At 52.5% G+C, this 20,513-nt stretch overlaps 1 protein-coding gene across 2 annotated transcripts; it reads right to left on the reverse strand.

Moving 5' to 3' along the window:
• Window positions 1-2,445: 2,445 nt before the first annotated feature.
• Window positions 2,446-20,244, reverse strand: PIF1 (PIF1 5'-to-3' DNA helicase). 2 transcript variants are annotated; one of them, XM_048222289.2, is made up of 14 exons: window positions 20,011-20,244; window positions 19,199-19,320; window positions 9,707-10,283; window positions 8,714-8,846; window positions 8,508-8,633; window positions 8,241-8,394; window positions 8,035-8,149; window positions 7,847-7,953; window positions 6,299-6,438; window positions 5,822-5,928; window positions 5,047-5,134; window positions 4,788-4,933; window positions 3,959-4,150; window positions 2,446-3,747 (listed from the first exon to the last, which is right to left on the reverse strand). In XM_048222289.2, exons 1-14 carry the CDS (start codon window positions 20,137-20,139, stop codon window positions 3,688-3,690), a joined length of 2,196 nt encoding a protein of 731 aa, XP_048078246.1. In that variant the 5' UTR covers window positions 20,140-20,244; the 3' UTR covers window positions 2,446-3,687. The 2 variants fall into 2 exon arrangements, with proteins under 2 accessions (XP_048078246.1, XP_057159629.1); XM_057303646.1 differs by lacking the exon at window positions 20,011-20,244 and adding an exon at window positions 10,969-11,045 and having other exon boundaries at window positions 19,199-19,981.
• Between the last annotated feature and the right edge of the window lie 269 nt (window positions 20,245-20,513).

The raw sequence follows: 20,513 nt of genomic DNA on the forward strand, positions 1-20,513 counted from the left end.
AAGTCTCTTTTATCCCAGAATGACAGTGATTACTGGAGGTATTTTCTCTATTGTTCTGCCCATACTTATCCATCCACCCCTGCCCCCATTATTCTAAGCAGGGTCACGAGGCCTTTGTGCTTCTTTGCCTCAAATCCAGAGGCTACCTGAGAAGACACTCCTCTGGCTTTTGCTTCCAATTCCTTGAAGTGACTATGGTGGGGGAAGGAGACGTAGAGAGAGGAGAGTCCCCGAGACTAGGGAGGGGCGAGTGATCACAGGGCCCCCTGGGAGCACCACAAAGAGGTGGCAGGGCTCCCGAGGGCAGAGAGGGAGGCCCCTGGAGAGGCGATGACCTTTCCCCAGCCCTTACCTTTCCCTAGGGCCCGGGCAGAGTTAAGGCCTATGGATGCCTGTCACTGTGGGTGTCTGCAGCCACCAGCCACCATGAGGCCATGGACATGAGAAGCCTGCTCTTGCAAGCCCTATTCCCTGCCTGTGCGACCCTAGGGGTGTGGGTGGGGAGCCCTCAAATCTGACTGAGATGGGGTTTCCCTACACCTTCAGGGATCCAGGTATGAAGTTAAATAAGACGTCAAGAACATTAAGAACTGTGAGGTTCCTTGCACGTGCCCCTCACATGCTCTGGCCTGAGGGCAGCTCCTCCTCACAGGGGACACGTGTGCCTTTCTCTGGGGCCTTCTGGAGAGCATCTTCACGAGAAGAAGGGATTGCTAAGGTCAGGACTTTCTGGTATACAGGGAGTTCCATGAGGACGACAAGGCAAGTCCATATGAGACCAGAGAAAGCTGAAATCAGTCCCTGGGTGAGGGGAAGAAGCTGGGGGTGGTGGGGCGGGGTTCAGCAGTGTGTGTAGAGGGCTGGGTCAGAGAGGAGGGGGTGGGGAGAGGATGCAGAAGAAAGAACTGTATCACCAGGACCTTCAAACATCTTCAACAGCCTGGCTCTGGGGGATGATGGGAGATTCCTCTCTTGGCAAAAGCCCTGGTCCCTCTTGCACCTTGATGGCATATCCAGCCTCCTGCTAGGGAGCTGCAGGACCTGCACAGGAGACCAAGCTCAACCATCCACATCCTTGCACCTGCCTTTAGGTATGGACTGAGTAAAGCAAGGAGGCAGAAGAGTACAGGACTCCCTCCCTGATGGCCGTGCCTGTGTCTGGGGGTGGCCACAGAGCTCCTCTCAGCCAGCTCTGCCCAACTGCACTCCTGCCATTAGTTCTAGCCTCCCTGGTTCTCATGTGTAGCCAAGCCTGGGTTTCTGGGCTTCATATCAGCTCCTCGAGCTAGCCTTCCATTACCTTCCTTTCCTGCTTTTATCTTGAGTCAGGTTCTTCTGTTTCCATCCAAGAACCCCAGAGGGTGCAGGGCTGCTAGGAAGCCCAAGACCATGCTATCTGTGCTGAACTGGATGGTCGCCAAACTGTGATAACTGGAAGGAGGGAAAAAAGCAAGGTGCAACTAGACTGTAAGCCCGTCGTAGGGCAGGGCCCTGGGGACACCTGCTCACGGCTGGACCCGCGAGGAGGGATAGGGCATCTGGGCAGATGGGAAACACTGACTTCCAAACGGCACCGCATTTAAGGGCCTCCATGGTTGCCCACTTGTTGGGTGGGGGTGGGGGGTCACCCTGATGGGCTTGGCTTCTCCTAGGGGCTGTCTTCTATTTGGGGCAGAGAAAAGGGTTCAAGCTACAGAAAAACAATCAACTCCTCAAGATCAGGAAGAGTGGTGACAAGTGAGACATGCAGGTGTCGTCCAGGGCCAAGGCTGGCCCCCTCCGAGCCTCCACACCTTGTCTGCCAAAGGAGTGAAGGAACCAGACAACACCGCGCTCTGCAGACATCATGGTGATCATCATTCGTGATTGTGAATGTTAATGACAGCTCCTGCCCCGTGGCTGGCCTTTCTCCCGACAACCCCACATGAAAGTCACAGTTACCACCTGCGCTTTAGAGATGAGGAAACCCCCAGAGAGGTTGTGTAACATGCCAAAAGTCACACAGCTGGGGAGTGGCAAGATGAGGTGCAAAGCCAGGTCTGTCCCTTGACCATCAGTCAAACTCTCCACAGGTTGTAGCCCAGCCTCCTCCAGGAAGCCCACAGGGAACATCTGAGGCCCTGTAGCCCCTCAGAAACACCACAGCACCGAGCTGCCCTATCCACGATCCCCACTCCTTGAGCACCTGCTCTGGGTGCCAGGGCCTCTGCTGGCCTTTGGAAGACCAGGATAAATGCCCTCAGATGCCCAGATGTCATGTCATGTCATGTCATGTCATGTCATGTCATGTCATGTCTTCCTGCAAGCAGCAAGTTTTCCCACCTCTTACCATCGTTGCTTTTACATTTAAAATACATTTTACTCATAACCAGGGAACCTAGTTTTAGCCAAACTGCAAGCACCCCTAAACAGTTTCCATCAGACTCTTTGATCAACTGAAGCTAGTTTTGTTTGTTTATTTGTTTTAAGATTTTATTTATTTATTTGACACAGAGAGAGAGGAAACACAAGCAGGGGGAGTGGGAGAGGGAGAAGCAGACTCCCCGCTGAGCCGGGAGCCTGATGCAGGCCTCGCTCCCAGACCCTGGGATCATGACCTGAGCCAAAGGCAGACATTGAACCAACTTAGCCACCCAGGCGCCCCATCTGAAGCTAGTTTGTTGGTGATCCCTTCCCCAACACAACGTTCAAGCTGGAGCCCCACCCAGCAAGGTGCAAAGTGAGAAAGTTGCGACCGAGACCCCAGCATTCAGAGGTTCTGACAGGCCCATTTCCTGCCATGTGAATTCTCTCCTGTGTCCTTGTCTGCCCCCTGCGCAACAGTGATTCACCTCGTCATTTCACTGTGAGTCACCAGTCTCTGGTAACTCAGCTTTCCAAATAACCAGTGATCCTAACAAAAGCTCACATAAGGGTGTTGTGATGTAAGCAAACACCTCTGTGTGCAGCCATGGGGAGAGGGCCCTGGCCACAGGTATAGCCCGTGCCCCAGGCAGGGAGGCCTTCTTAAAGAGAGCAGAAGACTCAACTCACGGTCCTTACACAACTCACAAGTTTATTTGGCCTAAATAAACGTAATCTGAGAACATCCATCTCAACACGCCTAAATACTATTTCTCCTCCCAGAAAGGAGCTTAAGATACAGGGACTTGGTTTGCATTGTGTGTTCTCAGGTTAGGCTCAGGAGGGGGTTTGTCCTGGCCTCTGCTAGCCTGGGCCTAGCTGTCACAGTAACCCCAGGTTCCCTTCTCTTTTTGGGGCCTGTACTTGGCCTGAGTCTCCCAGTCCAGGGCTCCTGTAGCCTGCTCCTGCTCCTGGAGTACCTGTCTTCACTGCCTCTCTCCTCTGTAGCCCAAAGAGAGCAGCATTCACAACCGTGGGGCCCTGGGCCAGCCCTCACAGACAGCTTCATTCTAGAACACCAGCTGCCACCATAGGCCCTTTCCCAACTGGCCCGGCAAGGGTTACTCCTGTCCCTGGAAGCAGCTCACCCAGGGCCCGGGGAGAAACTGACGCACAGCTGGCAAATGGGTAGGAAGTGCTCTCCCTTGCACCCTGCCAGGAGGCTGAGAGCCCTAACGAAGGAAGAAAGAGACACTGGCTATCCTCCCCCAGATATCTCCAGGGGCCCTGGTCCACCAGGGAGGAGGAAGAAGGGGAGACCATCATTTGTCTTCTCTTTGAGGCTCAAAGGTTTGGGTCCTCATTCTCCTGGTCTGAGGCTGCCTCATCATCGTTTGGAGACTTCTGAATCAGAGACAGAGAAACCCAGTCATGGACTCATACTGTCCCCCAGGGCCACAGCCTAGGGGCCAGCATCTCCTTCCTCTTGCCCCTGCTCCCAGCAGAGCCAGAGGAGGCTCTGTCACCCCTACCCCACAGTCCCTTGGCCGTCCCTACGTCCTAGTTCCCAGGCTTCCCACGCCACATGACCCACCATCAGGAGACTCCCTCTTACCAGGCTGAGGCCCCTGCCCCTCCCCAGGGCGGCATAGAAGCTCAGCACGCGGGGGTCACAGCGAACCACCGTGGGATCAAAGTCCAGCACACGCAGGCCCTGCAGGCTGCGGGCCCGGGAAAGGGCCACGTAGGCCTGGCCACTGGCAAACACACGGCCCAGAGAGATCTCCACGCAGTCCAGGGACATGCCCTGGGGGAAATGGAGGAAGGAGCTAGAGCACCTCAGCTGAAATCCCTTGTCCACAAGAGCTTGACTCTCCCTACACTGGTCCAGCAACTGCCCCTGGTTCTCTTTAGCCAGTCCACGGATTCTCAAGGCAGAGACAGATTGACAACCACGGGCTGTCTGAGTAGACACAGTCCAAGAGACACAGATCGAGAATTACAGTAGAGGGATGGGGGCAAAGGAAAGGGCTCAGGCCTGGGTCAGACAGGCATGGAAATAAATCCTGGCTCTTCCTCTCACTCTCTGGGTGACCTTTGGACAACTTACTTAACCACTCTGAGCTTTGGTTTCCCCTTCTGTAAAACAGGACTGATTATGACATCGGTACCTCATACAGTTGTCAGGATTAAATTTAACATCTGGTAGTGGCTCAGGAAATGGCAGGAAAGGAGAGGACGGAGGGAAGAGTATGTGTCTGGGAAAGGGAGAGGAAGCAGGATGGGAAACGCACAAGAGAAAGGCTAATGCTTCCACGGGTCTGGAGCTTTCTGTCCAGGGCAAGCCCAACCTCCATAAAGCCTTCCAAAACCCCCTTCAACTCCAGGCCTGTCCTGTCCCCCGTCCGCCCTGCCCCGTCCCTGCCCCCGCGCTGGCTGCTCACCTGGCTCTTGTGGATGGATATTGCCCAGGCCAGCTGGAGGGGCAGCTGCCGCCGGCTGAGGAGCTGGCCCCCAGTAGCCTGCACTGTCCAGCGGTCAGCATGGATGACCTCGGTGACTCCGCACAGGAAGCGCACCCGGGGCAGCCCTGAGGGAGGCGTGGGGTGAGAGCAGGCCTTACCCCATCATCCTAGCTTCTCCTCGCATGTACCCCAGGGTCGCTGCAAACCCAAGCAGTAGGACTGGTCTCCCATCGCTCACCTCTCCCCTCGGTCTCGAACCCGACGACCACCCCCCGGGCGCCATTCACCAGGCCCCGGGACACTGCTAAGTTCTTTACTAACATCACCTGCAAGGGAAAGCGAACTTGAGGCACGGAGAGCAGCCCATTCCCACACCTGGCCTCAGCTCCGGCAGTCACTGCGGCAATTCCAGGCGGCTGGGGGCACTCCTGGAGAGGCACTGAGTCCTAATCCTTAACTCTGTCACCGGCTGACTATGACCCCTGTGGCAAGCTGCTTTATTTTCCCCGGTCTCAGGTGCCCCTAGTGTCAAAGGGGAATGACATTTGCTGTTTGCCTCAGGAGGGGGTAAGGAACAATAAGGTAATGGACATCACAAGGCTCTAAAAATGACTGTGTCTGTTATGGCGTATGTGTATAGGCCGACATCGTGAGGGATAGCCCCAGGTCCTGTCACCCCTCTTCCAGCCCCTAAGTGCCCTTCAGAACCTGAGGAAAGTCTCCCATTTGGCCCAGCCCAACATCATGGGAAGAAGCAGGGCTCTCTCACACCATAAAGATGCAGAAACTGAGCTTCAGCAAGGGAAAGGGGCTTGTCCAAAGCATTGTTGCTGGTGCCCCAGGCCTGGCAAGAAGAGGGCAGTGGGAGGCTGAAGATAGGAAGGCGGGTGGGAGCAGGAGGGAGGGAGTACACTGAGGTCGCGGCTGGGCCCTCTGGCTATGGAGCTGCCTGGGCCGAGGGGAAAGGCCGGGAAGCCCAGGCCCCCCAGGTCTTGGCTCTGCTTCCCACTCACCTGGGCCCCCAGCTTTAGTTGAAGGATCTGGCTAACGGGACACTGGGCATCCAGGGTCCGGGCTTGCTCAGGGTCACTGTCCATGGCCTTAAAGCTGTGTACCTCACCTAGGAAAAAAGAGTTGGGCAAACGGATTACAAGTCACTGACTTGTGGCTCAGTTTCTAAAACCATGTATTAGACCAGGGTGTAGAAGGTGGTAGTGGGGACAGATCAGGCTGGGGCTTTGGAATCAAGGGCCTGGGTTCAAGTGTTACTTCCAGTATTTATTGGCTCAGTGACCTTGACCTGTTCAAGGTCACGCCTCTCAAAGTCACAGTTACATCTGCAAATGTAAGGGCCTTTATGGCTAGAGAGGTTGGGGGCCTAAATATCCAAATGGCCCCAAGGGCCCATGCTGTTGGGTGGGGGTGGGGGACCGATACCTGCCTGATGGGCCCTCCCAGCTGGTCTTGCCCAGCCCTGGGTCCCTGTTCACCTGGCAGTTCCCGCAGTCGCCTCTCATTGGTGAGGGCCACATCATCCTGGTGAGTGCAGAGCCTTGTGGCCACAATCCCATCTCGCCCCACCTTGTGGGAGGCTGTGGCCTGGAGCTGGCGGGTCACTTCATCTGAGCACCTGTAGGGGCTGGGCTATCAGGGCAGAGCCCACCTGAACACCAGGAAAGGCGGGGCACGTGGCTGATATGGCCCAAGCAGTAGGCCATGGGTCAGACTTGGGGATTAAAAAGGGGCACCAGGCCAAAATGTGCTGGCCCCCAGGCTGGCCAACTTGCCTTTCCCCACCTGGACCCCAGACATGGGGAATGATCATGGGCAGGCACCCTTTCCTGTGAATGGCCCCAGGTAGGAGCTCGCCACTCTCCTACCACAGTGCTCCTGAGGAAGTTGGATATGACAAGCGAGCACAGGCCAGAGGTTCAGAGGACCTGGACAAGGCACTGATGTTGATACCCTGTCATACTGGTAGACTATAATCAGACTGGCCTCCAGGCTACAATCTTCTAGCCTCTTGCTTGCTGCCTTGGGGGCAAAAATCCAGCCTGTGTTTCTTTTCTTTATTTCTTCCTTTCTTTTTTAAGTTTGGTTATTTATTTGTTTATTTTTATTTAAATTCAATTAGCCAATGTATAGTACATCATTAGTATTTGATATAATGTTCGATGATATTTATTTATCTATTTAAGTAATCTCTACACCCAATGTGGGGTTCAAACTCCTAACCCCAAGATCAAGACCCACTTGCTTCTCTGACTGAGCCAGCCAGGTGCCCCTAGACTATGTTTCTATCTCAAGCCTTCGTCCACATGGAAAAGCCTGGGTGCAAAAGCAAATCACATGGGAGAAGGGGGAATAACTTAAGACCTACGTCTCTCTTTGCTCTGCCACTCAATCTTCCTCTTGTTCCCCACATATGCGGGTGTGTGCTGTGTACCTTCCTAGCTGCCTCATATGTCTGTGACAGGGGTCCCTAAGCATAGAAAGTCCCTCACTACCACCACCTCCTCCCCCCATCCTGTCCCAATCTGGTTTTCAAGGACTACCTGGTCTTCCGCCTTCCTGGCCTCCTGCATGCTGGCACATTAGAGTAGTCCTGGCATTTCAGCTTTTTGTCCTAGCTGGGGTGGGATCGTGCCTGCAAACTCTCTCCCTCACCAAGTGACCCCACAGGCTCTAAGGGTGGAAGGAACTTGGGTTTTAGAGTCAGGCCAGGTTCAAATCCCAACTTAGTCACTGGGGCAAGTCACTTCACCCTTCTGAACCCTCTGTTTCTGCATCTATGAAATAGGAGTGTTAACATCTCTGATTTCTTCTTGTGTATCTATGTGCCCATATTCCCTGACACCTACTCTATACTGGGTGATGGGGACCCAACCTTGGAGGAGGCAGGGTCCCAGTGCTCAGAGAGTGACCATCTTCTATGGGGCCATGAAGCACTTTTCCTCCTTCTCTGGGCCCCTGTGCTCCTCCATGACCCATGCTTGAATCCTCATCCCATGGTCCCTTCTCTGTTCACCAGTGCCCACCTTCCCAGCCTGACAGCCTGCAGCAGAGAGATGAAGGTCTGGTCTGCCTGCCTCCGCACCTTGGTCAGCTCCAGGGTGACTGGGACACACCTTCTCCAGCTCTTGGCCTGGTGGGGGGAAGGCAGGGGTTTCAAGGAGAAGAGCAGACACTCTGGGGGGGGGGGGCAGGGCCAGAGGGTGAGTGATACCTGAAAGCAGAACTTCGGGGGCTGGGAGCCCTTGGTTACAGGTGGCAGCTGCAGGAAGTCCCCACAGATGATGAGCTGGATCCCTCCAAATGGCTTGTCCTGCTGCCGGACAGCTCTGGAGAGGAGTACCGGGTACTTTAGGAGCTGGGGCGGGAAGGTTCCATACAGAAAACCACCAGAACCCAGCGCTTATTGCATTTACTGACCTGGCCACCGCTTCCAGCTTGTCAAACAGGTCTGCCTCCACCATGGAGATCTCATCGATGACTAGCCGCTGGCAGTTCAGCCAGCCCTGCCTCACAGCTGGACGCTGGGCCAGGGCCACACACTGGGCCAGGGGAGCCTGGCCTGAGCCGATGCCTGCAAGTGATACTATTCGGCCTGACACCCTAGCCCTGTCCCAACCTTGACACCCTCTCCCTTCTCACAGGCCTGGCTGGCTTCCAGCTCAAGCCCCTGAGATCCCCGCTTACCTGCAAAGGCATGGAGGGTGGTACCCCCGATATGGCAGGCTGCCACCCCAGTGCTGGCCGTAGCCACAGTACCTGTGGGAGGCAGTGAGCCCAGGATACGCTTCAGCAGATAAGACTTCCCTGTCCCTGGGCAGAGGGTAAAGTCAAGTTCACCAGCTCCTCCATCTTACCCCATCACTGCCCCCCCACACACTGCCCCCCAGTACCTGCACTCCCAGTGAAGAAGATGCTCTGGCCTTTCAGGACAACCCTCAGCACAGCAGCCTGTTCCTCAGAAAGCTGTGGTTTGGTGGGGGGCAGGCTCAGCTTCTTCACAGGCAAGGGCCACCCTGGGGCTTCCTGTGGGGGGACAGGACTGTCTCAGGGCTTCCTACTACTATTAGGCATTGCCCCTCCCTTCTTAGCCTGGGTGCCATGCTGGTAGCCCTTTGTGTCTCTGCTGGTTTCACTCCTTGAAGCCCATGCGAAGCTTGGTTCCCCTGGAGATCTTACCAGTAACTACTTGGGGCCAGGTCTCTCCTCGAGGAAGGGATCATGGCTGGGTCTCCACTGATCCCTGGTGCCCTGGTGACTGCCCTATGTGGGTCTAGATCCTCCCTTGGTTCCCTCCCCTGGTCTCCCTAAATCTCTTGGTTCTCTCATAAGGTCCTTCCTTCTCACTTCTCTTCCTGTCACAAACCTGCCTGCCTCAGCGCAAAACCCTGCCTGGCCAGGGCCCTTTCTTGCTCCTTCTTCTCCCCAGCTTAGTCTCAAATCCCTGTGGTCTGTGACCCATCTGCCCCAGTTCACAAGCACTGTAAGACCTTCCAGACTTTGTCCACCCGAACTGATCAGACCTGTTGGCGGCACCTGACACTGCTGACCACTTCTCTCCAAAAGCTCCTCTCCTTCTCCAGGCCCAACAGCCTCCTACCTTTTCTTCTGAAGTCACCTTTCTAGGCCTCCTTCTCTACTTTCTCTTTTACTGTGACGTAGGCCCTCTTTTCCTAGTCTAGCTTACTCCGGGACTGCACTCAGGAACACACGCACAATTCCCACATCCCTGTCATACTCAGATGTCCGATGGGCATCTCCTCTGAGATAACCAGCAACCCCCTCCCATATTGCCTCCAGCTTCCCCCCTAAACTGGGGCCTCCTGGGTCTCTTCCACCTTAGGGGCACACCCACTCCCTGAGGCGTCCCCCCTTCCTGTCCTCACAGGGCTGGGCTCGGCTTGAGCCCGGGGTTCCGTGGGTCGCTTCACGGGCGTGGCGTGCGGGACCCGGGTGGCCACCGCGCGCCGCAGCTCCTCGGGCTGCACGGGGCTGATGGTGACGAAGTCGCGGGGCCGCGGGCCAAGCAGCTGCGCGCGGGCGGAGGCCGGCCCGGGCCCCGGGGCTGCGGCCAGCTTGAGGCGCAGCGTGCGCAGGAAGCGTCGCAGGCGGTCCGGGGGGCAGTCGGAGAGCAGCAGCTGCACAGCGCCCGCCCCGGGAACGCCGTGGGTGGGGAGCCGCAGCGTGCTGCGCCCGGCCGCCGCGAAGCGCGTGAAGAGGCGCGCCGCCCGCAGAGGGAAGCAGCGCGGCCGCCCCGCGGGCCCAGGCGCCTGCAGCCGCAGCAGCAACTCGCGGCGCTCGTTCCGTCCCAGGCTCAGCTCCGCGGTGCGTAAGGCCTGGCGCTTTCGCGGCTGCCCGCCCGGGCTCAACTCTTCCACAGCCACGCGGCACCGCAGCTCCGCGTCCTCGAATTCCGCTGGCGCTGCCTGGGTGCCCGACAGCATCGCCACCGCCTCCGCAGATCTGCAAAAAGCCGGGAGCTCAGGGGTCACGAGGACTCAGTGGACCTAATAGGGGGCCCGATCAAGGCCACATAGGGTCACGGAGGTTGTCACCGGTAACACAAAGAGGTCGCGGAGACTGTAAAAGGGACCTGGGATCAACCGAAATTCACGTAGACTCCCCTACACAGTAATTTCCAGAGTGGTGATGCGCAGCGTCAAATGCACCCAGGAATGGGGAGCCTCGGCTGTCGGACCAGAGCTGCGGAAGCAGGCTCCTGAACAAAAAAGAAGCCTTCTTCCAAGAAGCCCAGGGAGGGCAAGGGAATCCTGAGTCCTCTCCCAAGGAAGCAGCGGAAGCTCAGGTGGAAAGATGAGCAGGGACCTTCTGTCTTCCAGATACTTTAAGTGGTTTGTAGGCAGCCAGGCCAATCTCACTATTCCCCGTGTACGGAAGTGGAAACAGACTGGGACAGGTTACAACGACTCGTAGGAGTCAGGGTTAGTGTGATTCCCAAGCCCTGACTCTTCCCATCTCCAAGGTGGGCATTGGGTGGTGAATATTTGGCTAGAGAAATCACGGGGGACCCAGGGGCTCGGGAATCCATGTTTCCTTCGTCTGACCCACTCGTCTGCACCCTCACGCAAAGACCCACTGAAAAACCAGACTCTCTGTCTCCCACCTCTGCGATCGCGTGGACACTCACTTGCACCGGCACTCGGACGAACACGCTGAACAAAACCGGCCGGCTAAGGAACCTCGGACAGTCTGAACTTTCAAATACTAGAAGTAGAAAATCACCCTATTACGGGCCGGATCTTTAAATTCTCCAGCCAATCAGAGGCAGGGGCGTGACAACGGGCGTGTCTTGCGTTGGGTTCAAACTCCCAGAGCTTGGGCTGTACCAATCGCACCGCGGTGAAAGGAGGCTTATTGTGGTGGGCGAGCATTACCAAAACTCATGCACCAGTGGGAGAGGTGGGAAGGGGCGGAGGGCAGCAGCTGAGCCACGCGTGGTGTTGTGTCACCCAGTGCGGCTTGAAGATTTGCTTTTAGAACGCTGCCTCCAACGCACTTTTTCCCGGCTCTAGCCCTCACACAGCGGCTGAACTTGGCCTTTGGAAAGAACTGCCTCTGATCCCTCCCACTCGTGTTTACCTTTACTTGGCGGTTGCCCACTCCTGGGCCGACTACCCCAAGGCCTGCAGCTTCGGTTGCCTAACCATCACCTCAACCCCCACCCCCGCTACTCTTTCCACCCTTCTCTGCCTCTGTAAGGGTCATTTTAGGCAATTGTCTCCCACAGGGCTGAGGCATTCCAAGACCTGTGCCAGGTGCTCAGGGAGTACAAAGAAAGCATGTGAGCCTCTGTCTTCAGGGAATTTGTATCCCTTTTGTTGCACTGGATGCTCGGAGAATTTATTTTTAATTATCTTTTCTCCCCCCTCACTGAAGCTTGGAATTACATAGCTGGAAGGGATCTTACAGGTGAGTCAGCCTCCTCATTTATTGGACTGCCCTCATTTTTCAAATGAGGAAACCAAGGCTTCAACAGATTTTACCAAAAGTCACATAGCTTGCAGATAAGCAAAACAAAGCCTTGAACCCAAGTCTAACCTGGTGTGAGCATCTGCTGTTTACTGCACCACACTGCTCCCAGGTGGCTAGTCTAGCTTCCTGAAGGGAATCCCGGCCTGGACTGGAATCTCACTCAGCTCCTGACAGCTGGTGCAGTGCCCCAGCCCTGCCAGTTAGAGGTTCCTCTGAGCTAGTTTCGTTAATGTCTCAAGCCTTTGTTTCCTCATATATAAAAATGGTGAGAGACGAACATGTGATGATTGTATAGCTCTGTGACTATACTAAAAACCACTGAATTGTTTGCTTTAAATGGGTAAATTGTATGATATGTGAATTATATCTCAATAAAACTGTTAGGAAAAAAATCAGGAGGAATATTGTTCCTCTTAGGTGCTGTCTTGACATATGCGTACCCAGGGGCATAGGGAAATTTTCAACATGACTGTGGCAGGCAGAATAATGGTCCCCCTAAGGTGTCCCTATCCTAATCCCCAGAATTTATGAATATGTTACCTTGCATGGCAAAAGTGATTTTGCAGATGTGATAAATTAAGGATCTCGAGGGGGAAAGATTATCCTGGATTGTTTGGATGGGCGCAATGGAATCGCAAGGGCTCTTATAAAGGAAAGGGAGGCAGGAGAGCCAGAGAAGGAGATGTGGTCAAGAAGCACAGATGAGTGTGAGAAACAGAGGAAAATGTGTAGATGTTACTGCTGGCTTTGATGATCAAGGAAAGGGCCATGAATCAAGCCATAGAACACAGGAGGTTTCTGGAAGCCGGAAAAGGCAAGGAAGTGGGTTCCTGCCCGTTGGAGTCTATAGAAGGAACACAGCTCTTGATTTTGGCCCAGTGAGACACATTGCGGACCTCCAGAACTCAAGATAATAAATTTGTGTCGTTTTAAGCCACTAAATTTGTGGTAATCTGTTAGAGCAGCAACAGCGCTAAGAAACAAGTACAGTCGGAAAGTGAAAGAGCCGGGATTATGAACCCAGGTCTGTTTCCAAAGCCTCTGTTCTCTCCTCCCTTTACCCTTTGCTTATAATGGGCCCGGCACACTCACAAACAACCTACTCCCTTCCCCTTTCCCTCTGTGCAGTGCCCCAGACTGCCTGTAGAGAAGGCAGAGACACTTCCACATGGATTTTTTCCCCAACATTTTTTTTTCTTTTGACTTTCAAACTTGAAAAATAAAGTACAATATACATAAAATTTACCATTTTAGCTGTTTTTAAGTGCACAACTCATTGCCATGAAGTACTTTCAAATGCTGCATAACCACCACCATTATTTCCAGAAAATTTTCGTCATCCTAAACAGAACGTTTGTACCCATTAGACAATAACTCTCCACTCCTTTCTCCTCTCAGCCCTTGGTAACCCCAACATTTTATTTTGAAAATATTCCAACATATACAGAAAGGTTGAAAGAATTTTACAGTGAACACCCATATACCCACCACCAAGATTCTACAATTAATATTTTGTCGTATTTATCACATGTCTAGTTAGCTGTCCATCTCAACATTTATGAATCCATGTTATGCATTTTAAAGTTGCGGACAACAGAACATTTCACGTCTGAACACTTCAACATGCATAGCATTAACTAGTTTATGCTTTTTTTCTTCCTTAAGTAGGCCCCATGCCCAATGTGGGGTCTGAACTCGCAACCCTGAGATCAAGAGTTGCATGCTCTACCGTCTGAGCCAGGCAAGTACCCCTATGCTTATCTCTCTGTCTGTTTGTCTATCTATCTTAAAAATATTTTACTTATTTATTTGAGAGAGAGAGGGCACAAGTGGGGGTAGCGGCAGAGGGAGAGGGACAAGCAGACTCCCTGGTGAGTGAGGAGCCCTATGTGGGCTTCCATCTCAGGACCCTGAGATCATGACCCAAGCCAAAGTCGATGCTAACTGACTAAGCCACCCAGGCGCCCCTATGCTTATCTTTTCTTTTTTGCTTATCTTTTTATTTTATTTTATTTTATTTTAATTTATTTATTTATTTATTTTTTTTTTTTAAAGATTTTATTTATTTATGTGACAGACAGACAGCCAGCGAGAGAGGGGACACAGCAGGGGGAGTGGGAGAGGAAGAAGCAGGCTCATAGCGGAAGAGCCTGATGTGGGACTCGATCCCGGATCGCCAGGATCACGCCCTGAGCCGAAGGCAGACGCTTTAACGACTGCGCTACCCAGGCGCCCCTTAATTTATTTATTTTTAAAGATTTTATTTATTTATTCGACAGAGATAGAGACAGCCAGTGAGAGAGGGAACACAAGGAGGGGGAGTGGGAGAGGAAGAAGTAGGCTCATAGCAGAGGAGCCTGATGTGGGGCTCGATCCCATAACGCCGGGATCACGCCCTGAGCCGAAGGCAGACGCTTAACCGCTATGCCACCCAGGCGCCCCTGCTTATCTTTTTAATGTAAACTTTACATATGGTGAAATGTACAACTCTTAGGCTTATCATGAGAAGAGTTTTGACAAATGCAGATATCATTGCAGCCCAAGCTCTTATCAGGATATAAACTGTGCTGTCCAATATGGTAGCCACTAGTCACATGTGGTTAATTTTAAATTCAAATTAATTAAAATTAAATGAAATTTAAAATTCATTTTTTTAAAGATTTTATTTTTATTTATTTGACAGAGAGAGAACACAAGCACAGGGAGCAGGCAGAGGGAGAGGGAGAAGCAGGCTCAGCGAGCAGAGAGTCTGATGCAGGGCTCTATCCCAGGACTCTGGGAGCACAACTTGAGCTGAAGACAGATGCTTAATGACTGAGCTTAATGACTGAGCCACCCAGGCCACACTTCAAACGCTCAATAGCCACATGTGGCTAGAAGCTACTGTATTGGACAACACAGATTTAGGACATTTCCTTCATTGCACAAAGTTCTAAGAACATTATCATCACCTAGAAAGTTTCCTAATGTCACTTCCTACCTAGTCATTCCCCATCCTCAATCCTTAGGCAGCTCTGCTTTTGATTTTGTTTTCACCACAGATTTAGTTTGTTTTAAAATTTCTTATAAACGGAATCATACAATATGGATTCTTGTGTGTACAGGTTTCCTTCACTGAGCATGATTTCCCCAAATCAAATTCATGCATGTTGCTTTATCAGTAGTTGGTTCCTTTTTATTACTAGTAGTATTCCATTGTATGAATATACTAGTTTACTAGTTTATCCATTTTCCTGTGGATGGATATCTGGGCTTTCTATGGATTTATTCTTTACTTTTTAAGAAATAAATACCTCAGTGAGAAATTACTGGGTCATCAGGGGTAGCACAGTCCATTAAGCCTCTGACTCTTGGCTCCCGCCCAGGTCGTGATCTCAGGGTAGTGGGATGGAGCCCCAAGTCTGGCTCCATGCTCAGCACGAGTCTGCTTAAGTTTCTCTCTTCCTCTCCCTCTGCCCCTCACCCCTGCACTCTCTCTCTAAAATAAATAAATCTTAAAAAATACTGCTGGGTCATTGAATAGGTGTACATTTAGGTGTATATGAAACTGCCAGAGATTTTTCCAAAGTGGTGGTTTGTAGGAGTAGCAACAATGAGTCCTTGTAGGGAAAGGAATGGAATGAATAACTGGATCGGGCTTAGCAGTTGATTAACGGTCCCCAGGCTCCGCCCTCTTCCCCGGTCCCTGCGCCGCGGTACCGTCAGTTGGATCCTGATTGGTCCGGGGAGGAGGGAGGCGGAGCCAGAGGGCTTTCACTCTGGGGCCGGACTTCCTCCTTCCCGGCTTTGGGCAGTCTTTGGCATCCTCAGAGTTCTGCTCAGTGCTGCCGGGGCAGGGTCAATTAGCAAAGAAGCTCAGCCCTGCTCCCGGATCTCTCACCTAACCCCAAGCCTGCTTTTAACGCAAGCTCTCAGGAGGAACGAGTTTTCGTCATTATGAAGTTTCCTCCTCGAGAACTCTTTCCATAACTCATGCGCTCTCTTTCACCAGTGGTCTCAATTTTAATCGCTTCATTAATAAAAACCAACAGTGACATTAATAGCACAGGACTGAGCGGTTTACAAAATGCGTTTTGGACCGTAACTTCATTTGACATTTAAAAGAGCCTTTACAGGGGTGCCGGAGTGGCTTAGTCGGTTAAGCGTCTACCTTCTGCTCAGGTCATGATCCTGGAGTCTCAGGATGGAGCCCGGGGTCAGGCTTCTAGCTCAGTGGGGAGTCTGTTTTTCCCTCCCTCTCTGCTCCTCCCTCTGCTCCTTCCCCTGCTCCTGCTGTCTTGCGCGCGCGCGCTCTTTCTCTAAAAAATAGTCTTTAAGAAAAAAAAAAGTCTTTACAGCCCTAAACTTACAGGGAGTCTTGCAGAGATGCTGAAAGGGTCTTCCAGCTTCCAGAGCACTACTTCACCTGGCATTGCTTCATCACCAGGTAGCTGACACTCATTTTATTAAACCTCTGGTACAGGTGACCCTCCCTCCTTGAAATCCTCTCTTCTCTTTCCACAGCACACTTCCCTTGCTTCTTCAAACTTATTGTCTGTTCCATATAGGTATCCTTTGCTAGCCCCTTTTCTCCACGGAGACCTGTCAATGTGTGAGGACTTCTTTTTTCTTTTTCTATCTTTTCCAATCCCATGGCTTGATTATCAGCTGCATGCTGATTCCCAATATTATATCTCTAGCCTGCCTTTCTCCCCTGAACTCCCAACTCTGTCTCTGTTTGTCCTCCTGATATCACTCACCACACAGATTTCTAGCAGACATGTGAAACTCACTTTCTCCAGAACAGGTTTAATCTCCTTCTCCAACACCATATAAACCTGTTTTTCTCCTGTCTTCATCTCAGTATATGCCCCACCATTTAGCTCAAGTTAAAAACCCACATCATATATATATATTTTTTGAAGATTTATCTATTTGACACAGAGAGAGAGAGTACATGCAGGGGGAGCAGGAGAGGGAGAAGCAGGCTCCCCACCGAATAGAGAGCCTAATGTGGGGCTTGATCCCAGGACCCTGAGATCACGACCCAAGCCCAAGGCAGACGTTTAACTGACTGAGCCACCCAGGTGCCCCAAAAAACCCACATCATATTCTTGATTCCTTCTTTACTTACCACATCTAATCCACCATCAAAACCTGTTTCTGCCTCCAAGAGGTATTTTGGATCATTCCCTCCATCCCCACCCCACACCGTAGAGCTAGCAGCCTGTCTTCTCTCCCTGGATTACAGTAGTAAGTCTCCTAATGTCACTGGCTTCCTGGCTTCCACTCCAACCCCCTACAATTCAATCCTTTCTCCAAATAGCAGCAGATGGGATCTTTTCAAACATATAAACACATTTTGCTACTTTCAAGCCCTCGATGCCTCTCTAGGCAACTCCTCTTAGAATAAAATCCATAGTCCTTACCACAGCCTGAGACCAACTCCCTCCCCTTCTTCCACTGTGAACTCAAGTCTACCACTTTCTTCCCTTACTCACTGTGTCTCTGTCACACTGGCCTTCTTGGTGCTCCTTGTATACCCAAAGCCCATCCCTATGCCCAGGTCTTTGCGCTAGTTTTTTTCCTCTGCATGAAATACCTTCCTCCAGGGTGTCTGGTTGGCCCAGTCTGGAAAGAATGCAACTCTTGATCTCGGAGTGGTGAGTTCAAGCCTGAAGTTGGGGGTAGAGTTTACTTAAAAAAATAGGGGTGCCTGGGTGGCTCAGTCAGTTGAGTGTCTGCCTTCAGCTCAGGTCACGATCCCAGGGTCCTGGGATGGAGCCCCGAGTCGGGCTCCCAGCTCCACAGGAAGCCTGCTTCCTCTCCCTCTGCCCGCTGTTCCCCCTGCCTGTGCTCTCTCTCTCTGTCAAATAAATAAATAAAATCTTTTTAAAAATAATAATGAAAGTATTTGTTTGAAAGAAAAAAAGAAAAGGAAATACCTTCCACCTCACTCTTTTTGGGGCTGTCTCTGTCTCATCTTTCAGGTCTCAGCTGAAATATCCATATATTTAAATATATTGTGAAATGATTACCACAGTAGGTTTAGTTAACATCCACCATCTCATACAGACCCAATAAAAACATAAGAAAACATATTTCTCCTTATGGTGAGAACTCTTAGGATCTACTCTCTTAGTATCTTCTCTATATACCGTAACAACAGTACTAACTACAGGCATCATGTTGTACGTTATACCCTAGGACTTATTTACCTATAACTGCAAGTTTGTACCGTTAACCACTTTCCCCTAACCTCCCCTACCTTACTCTCTCTCTTTTTAAGACTTTATTTAAGAGAGAGTGAGCAAGTGAGAGAGAGGGCACAAGCAGGGGGAGACGGAGAAGCAGACACCCCACTGGGCAGGGAGGCTACACTGAAGTCACTCCAGCCCTTTGTCTGGGAAGCAGCTCTCATCACACACTGTGTACTCTTTCATCAGAGCCTTTCTGAGGACTTGTCTGCCGTCCTACTGGCTCTGCAGCCCTCCAAGGCAGGGCCCAGATCCTGTGTGGCCTGGTCATACAATGCTGCCAAAACATTTAGTAGAGAGCACAGAGTCTGGAGTCGGGCAAGGCTTGAATCCTTGCACCACCACTCACCAGTCAAGGGACCTGAAACAGGTCTAAGCCTTGGATTCAAGATCTGTTCAATGAAGATAACAATTGTACCTATCTCGTGGGTCATTATCCACTTTTGTGAAGATTAAATGAGGTACATGTGAGGAGTTTAGTACAGTGAGCAGATGACAGAGGCTCCCTAAATTATTTTGAGTGAACAAATGCCAGGATGAAGTATTGGAAAGCACCCCACTTCAAAAGCCCTCAATAAATTTTGTTGATAAAATGGTGTACATGCAAAACAGACTCCAGCACGTCCACAGCCAGAAACTTTCAATGACTTCCGCTTGTCCTGAGGTTAAAATACAGTCCTCTCAACACAGCCAAGGCCCTTGCTACACTGAGCTGTCTGCTTCTCCAGTCTGGCTGGCACGCACTCTGGCACGCGCGCGCACACACACACACACACACACGGTTTCATGCCTCTTTGCCATGCCTCTACTCTCCCCTCTGCCTAGAATGCCCATCTTGCCCCTTTGTCCTGGTTTTGGTGCTCTTCCTACATACATTTACCCTCACATTTAACATATGGTTTTTCTCATCTGTTTACATGCCTTTCTCTCCTGATCGAGGACCGGGCCATTATCTTCCAGCCATTAGTGTAAGGACTGACAAACAATTAAGGCAAATAAAATATTTGTGTTGAATGAATGCATGTGGTGTGGAGGCAACAACTAGAGGGCCGGCATGGGCTGGGCTGGGGAAACTGATGCCAAAGTGCCTGTCAGTGGCTCACTCCCAAAAGTGACAGAGAGCTTGCTGGATATGAAAACTGATCTTACCCCAACCATGAGCTGCTTTTGTGCAACAACATGAATTCCCCAGGGTCTCTGGTCTCCTGCAGGTGGAATCTGAGTTTCCAGATACAGGATCTTCTGAGTCCTGAGTCCTGGGGTGCCCAGCTCTGGAGAGGGAGTAAACCAATATAAACCATATTGAGGGAATAAAACCATGGGGTAGCTGCAAGAGGTTGCCACATATATTGACTTTCTCAGATCCTTTTAGATGAAGGAACCCAGGCCGAGGCATAAAGAAAAAGTATGCCCCCATCTTCCTCCCCCTTGGGCCTCAGGCTACCCTTTTCCATGCAGGGCTGTAAGTGGCTTAGGGGCCTGAGGGCCAGCAGAAGGCAGTGAAAGGGAACTTGGTCAACTGGTGCAGCTGCTGCTATAGCAGCCAGAGCCAAAGGAGGTCACCACTGATCCCACATATACTTAATTCTTCCTGCTGAAGCAAGCTTGGGCAGGGCTGGTTAGGAGAGCTGAGAGCGAAGGGGCAGGGACGGTGCTGGCGGCTGGGATGTAGCCAGTCACTTTCTTTCTCTGGCCCTCTGTTTCTCCAAATGTAAAATGAGGGCGCACGGTGTTAACACTCCACTCCCAGCAAGGCTGTCCAGGCTGCAAGATCACCGCTGGATGGGGGTGGGAGGTGGAGGGTGACCCTCGGATATAGGAACCAGGGAGAACAGCTCTGTGCAACGTCCAACGAGGGCAGGAGAACACTGCATTTGGGGACCCCTGAGAATCAGCGGTAGACCCCCCCCCCCCCAAGAGACCCCGAGGTCCAGATTCCCAGCCCCAAGTCTTCCCGTTACCCGATCACCCGGACCGGACGCGACGTCCGGGCCCGGCCCTGCGAGGAGGTTCCTGGGAGAAGAGGACCAGATCTTCGCCACTGCCCCAGCGTCGGGGAGGAAAGAGGAGGAGCCTCTTGGTGCCCCCATCTCTGGGCAGCCCAGGACCGCGTGGGCCAGACCCGCGACCCCTGCCCTCTCGAGTCAGGAAACCTCAAAGGAGCAAGCCGCCAGAGCCTGGGGCGCTTGCTCGTCCTGCCCCACCCCGGTCCCGCCCTCCGGCCCCGCCCGCGTCCCCTCCCGTCCGCCTCTGGCCGGAAGCCCCCTCCCCCTCCCTCCGCCCTGTCCCCCACACCCTCTGTCCCCTCCCAGTCCCTCTCCCTCGGCGGGTCGGGGAAGCCGCTCTCCGCCCTGTCCCTCCCCCTTCCTCCTTTCCGGCTCCTCCGTCCAGTCCCCAGACCCACGCCCGGCCCCGCCCAGGCCCCGCCCCCAGCCCCGGCCCCGCCCCCCGTTTCCCGCTCCGG

This window comes from Ursus arctos, unplaced genomic scaffold (genome assembly GCF_023065955.2).
Source record: "Ursus arctos isolate Adak ecotype North America unplaced genomic scaffold, UrsArc2.0 scaffold_28, whole genome shotgun sequence".
NCBI lineage: Eukaryota > Metazoa > Chordata > Mammalia > Carnivora > Ursidae > Ursus > Ursus arctos.

Coding starts and splice junctions, on each gene's coding strand:
- PIF1 (XM_048222289.2), bottom strand. CDS start 20,139: ATGGGGGCACCAAGAGGCTCCTCCTCTTTCCTCCCCGACGCTGGGGCA. Junction 8,634..8,713: donor CTTCTTCACTGGGAGTGCAG/GTACTGGGGGGC, acceptor CCCTCTGCCCAG/GGACAGGGAAGTCTTATCTG. Junction 4,934..5,046: donor GTTCGAGACCGAGGGGAGAG/GTGAGCGATGGG, acceptor CGCCTCCCTCAG/GGCTGCCCCGGGTGCGCTTC.